This window comes from Hypomesus nipponensis, chromosome 18 (genome assembly GCF_054491055.1).
Source record: "Hypomesus nipponensis isolate SF chromosome 18, ASM5449105v1, whole genome shotgun sequence".
Taxonomy (NCBI): domain Eukaryota; kingdom Metazoa; phylum Chordata; class Actinopteri; order Osmeriformes; family Osmeridae; genus Hypomesus; species Hypomesus nipponensis.
The window spans coordinates 5,019,134-5,022,064 of NC_140378.1; the positions used below are offsets into that span (position 1 = coordinate 5,019,134).

At 50.6% G+C, this 2,931-nt stretch overlaps 1 protein-coding gene across 1 annotated transcript; it reads left to right on the plus strand.

Moving 5' to 3' along the window:
- Nucleotides 1-1,197: 1,197 nt before the first annotated feature.
- Nucleotides 1,198-2,685, plus strand: LOC146251646 (potassium voltage-gated channel subfamily A member 2-like). Its single transcript, XM_084679683.1, has one exon. It carries the CDS (start codon nucleotides 1,198-1,200, stop codon nucleotides 2,683-2,685), a length of 1,488 nt encoding a protein of 495 aa, XP_084535809.1.
- Nucleotides 2,686-2,931: the final 246 nt, after the last annotated feature.

A 2,931-nucleotide genomic window follows, 5' to 3' on the forward strand; every position in this document is an offset into this window, starting at 1 on the left:
GAGCGGGGGGTTCCGGTGATGTATGGCGGGCTGTCAAAGACAGGCTCGATGTTGACCGTGGGAGCTGACTTATTGCTACTGTAGATGGTTCTCCAATGGGCCCGACGCGCGTTTTTATCCCTGGACAGACGACATCCCCCAAATCGTAAACAACCCCTTCCACTCTGTGCGCAGGTGCCAATATAAACAGGTAAGAATATATGGCATACAACGTCTGAGACTGTACGTGCTATAAATGCCTTACTAGAAGATGATGCCGTGAGTTGGAATTAAATAGTTTTTATTGTGTGTGTGTGATTTCAGACAATACTGTAGCCTATTCATATGTCGAACATTTTTTGAATTTCTTCATGCTGTTCTGAAAAAGTTTTGAAGTTGGTTAAATGCTTGTTCAACAGTTAGTGCGCTTTTCAGCCAGATTCAAACCTGGGTCTGATAATGCCAACCAATTTGTCTGCATGTTAATATTTCATACAGTGCTCTTAAATAATGCAATAGAAATTCCTCTTGGCTGCAGCTGTCCTTGTCGGATCAAATGTGCCAAATCGAATCTGCATAATTCAAGAATCAACAATAACCATCAATGGTTCATGCATTTAGTGATCTGGTCCAAAGCTCTCAGATTCCGTTCTTGGGTCTCGTTGAAGGCTAATGCATGTAAAGGCTGTTATGTACCGCACAGACATACAGAATTGGTAAAGGATACTCACTCTCCATTCCATTGAGATTGTATGGAGCACTTAACAGATAATTGGGTTTGTAAGTTGTAATTGCACCCTATGAGGATTGATAAAGTATTACTGCAAAGCATATTGATCTACTGATCTACTGATCATATGAAATAGAGCTGATAACCTAATACACACAGACGCAATGGAGCCGGGGCTCTCCAAAAATGTTTTTACCCTCAAATCGTTTTCTAATTTAGAATTCATGCTTGGCATTTATGGCACTTCTGTCTTAACATGATTTATGTGAATAACATTGTTTAATCCTCTTAACTCAAATTAATTTCTCTAGCTTTTTTTCTTAGAAAACACTGATTTGAATATGAATTGAATAAGAAAAGTAGATGTTTAACCGGTTTACATCTCTGTCTTTCGGTTGTCCCCTCCTCAGTTCAGCGAAACCACTTCTTCCTGCGCCACCCCACTGCGCCATCCCACCTGAAAGCTGCAGGTCCCATCGGCTTCCGGAATGACGGTTGCTACGGGCGACCCCGCCGACGAGGCGGCGGCACATCCGGGTGACCCTTACGACCCCGAACCGGACCACGAGTGCTGCGAGAGGGTGGTCATCAACATTTCAGGCTTACGCTTCGAGACCCAGCTCAAGACCCTCTCCCAGTTCCCAGAGACTCTGCTGGGAGACCCCAAAAAGAGGATGAGGTACTTTGACCCTCTGAGGAACGAATACTTTTTCGACCGAAACCGTCCAAGTTTTGACGCCATCCTCTATTACTACCAGTCTGGAGGGAGACTACGCCGGCCCGTCAATGTGACTTTGGACATTTTCTCAGAGGAGATCCGGTTTTACGAGCTGGGCGAGGAAGCCATCGAGATCTTTCGGGAGGACGAGGGCTTCATCAAGGAAGAGGAGCGCACTCTGCCTGAGAATGAGTTCCAGAGACAGGTGTGGCTGCTGTTTGAGTACCCGGAGAGTTCGGGCCCTGCTCGCATCATCGCCATCATCTCCGTCATGGTCATCCTCATCTCCATAGTCAGCTTCTGTCTGGAGACGTTGCCCGTCTTCCGGAACGACGAGGAGGACCTGCACAAAGTGTATCAGCCCTTCTCCAACACCACCTCCGTCTACACCTCAACCTACTTCACCGATCCCTTTTTCATCCTGGAGACCCTCTGCATCATCTGGTTCTCCTTTGAATTCCTGGTGAGGTTCTTTGCCTGTCCCAGCAAAGCAGGCTTCTTTGGCAATATCATGAACATAATAGACATTGTGGCCATTATCCCCTATTTCATCACCTTGGGCACAGAGCTGGCCGAAAGGCCAGAGGACGGGCAGGCGGGTCAACAGGCCATGTCGCTGGCTATCCTGCGCGTCATCCGTCTGGTGCGGGTGTTCCGTATCTTCAAGCTCTCGCGCCACTCCAAGGGGCTCCAGATCCTGGGCCAGACTCTCAAGGCCAGCATGCGCGAGCTGGGCCTGCTCATCTTCTTCCTTTTCATCGGCGTCATCCTCTTCTCCAGCGCCGTGTACTTTGCAGAGGCCGACGAGGCCGACTCCCAGTTCAGCAGCATCCCCGAAGCCTTCTGGTGGGCTGTGGTTTCCATGACGACTGTGGGCTACGGGGACATGGTGCCCACCACCATCGGAGGCAAGATCGTCGGCTCCCTGTGCGCCATCGCCGGCGTGCTGACCATCGCCCTGCCCGTGCCCGTCATCGTGTCCAACTTCAACTACTTCTACCACCGCGAGACGGAGGGCGAGGAGCAGGCTCAGTACCTGAATGTGCCCAGCGTGCCTAAGGTGGACTCGGCCGAGGACCTGAAGAAGAACGGGCGGAGCGGGAGCGGCTCCACCCTCAGCAAGTCGGACTACATGGAGATCCAGGAGGCTGGGAACCACAGCACGGAGGACTTCCGCCCCGAAAGCCTCAAAACGGGCAACTGCACCTTGGCCAACACCAACTACGTCAACATCACGAAGATGCGCACAGATGTATAAGCCGGGTTGGAGATAGACCACCGTGGTCGTGATGCAGGAGGAGGACACTAGGGGGAGTGAAGTAATGGATCAATGACCTCGCCCCTTGTTCCTATCTGTGTTTTGGAGAGCTTGGAGCCACAATGTGGACGTTTTGTGAGGCTCAGCTGGGAGAAGAGGACCAATAGAGGGGACTATGACCTCCACCTGTGTCCACACCTCCCTAGAACCACCATTCCACCCCTTCGATTGGACATGTTCAGTGTC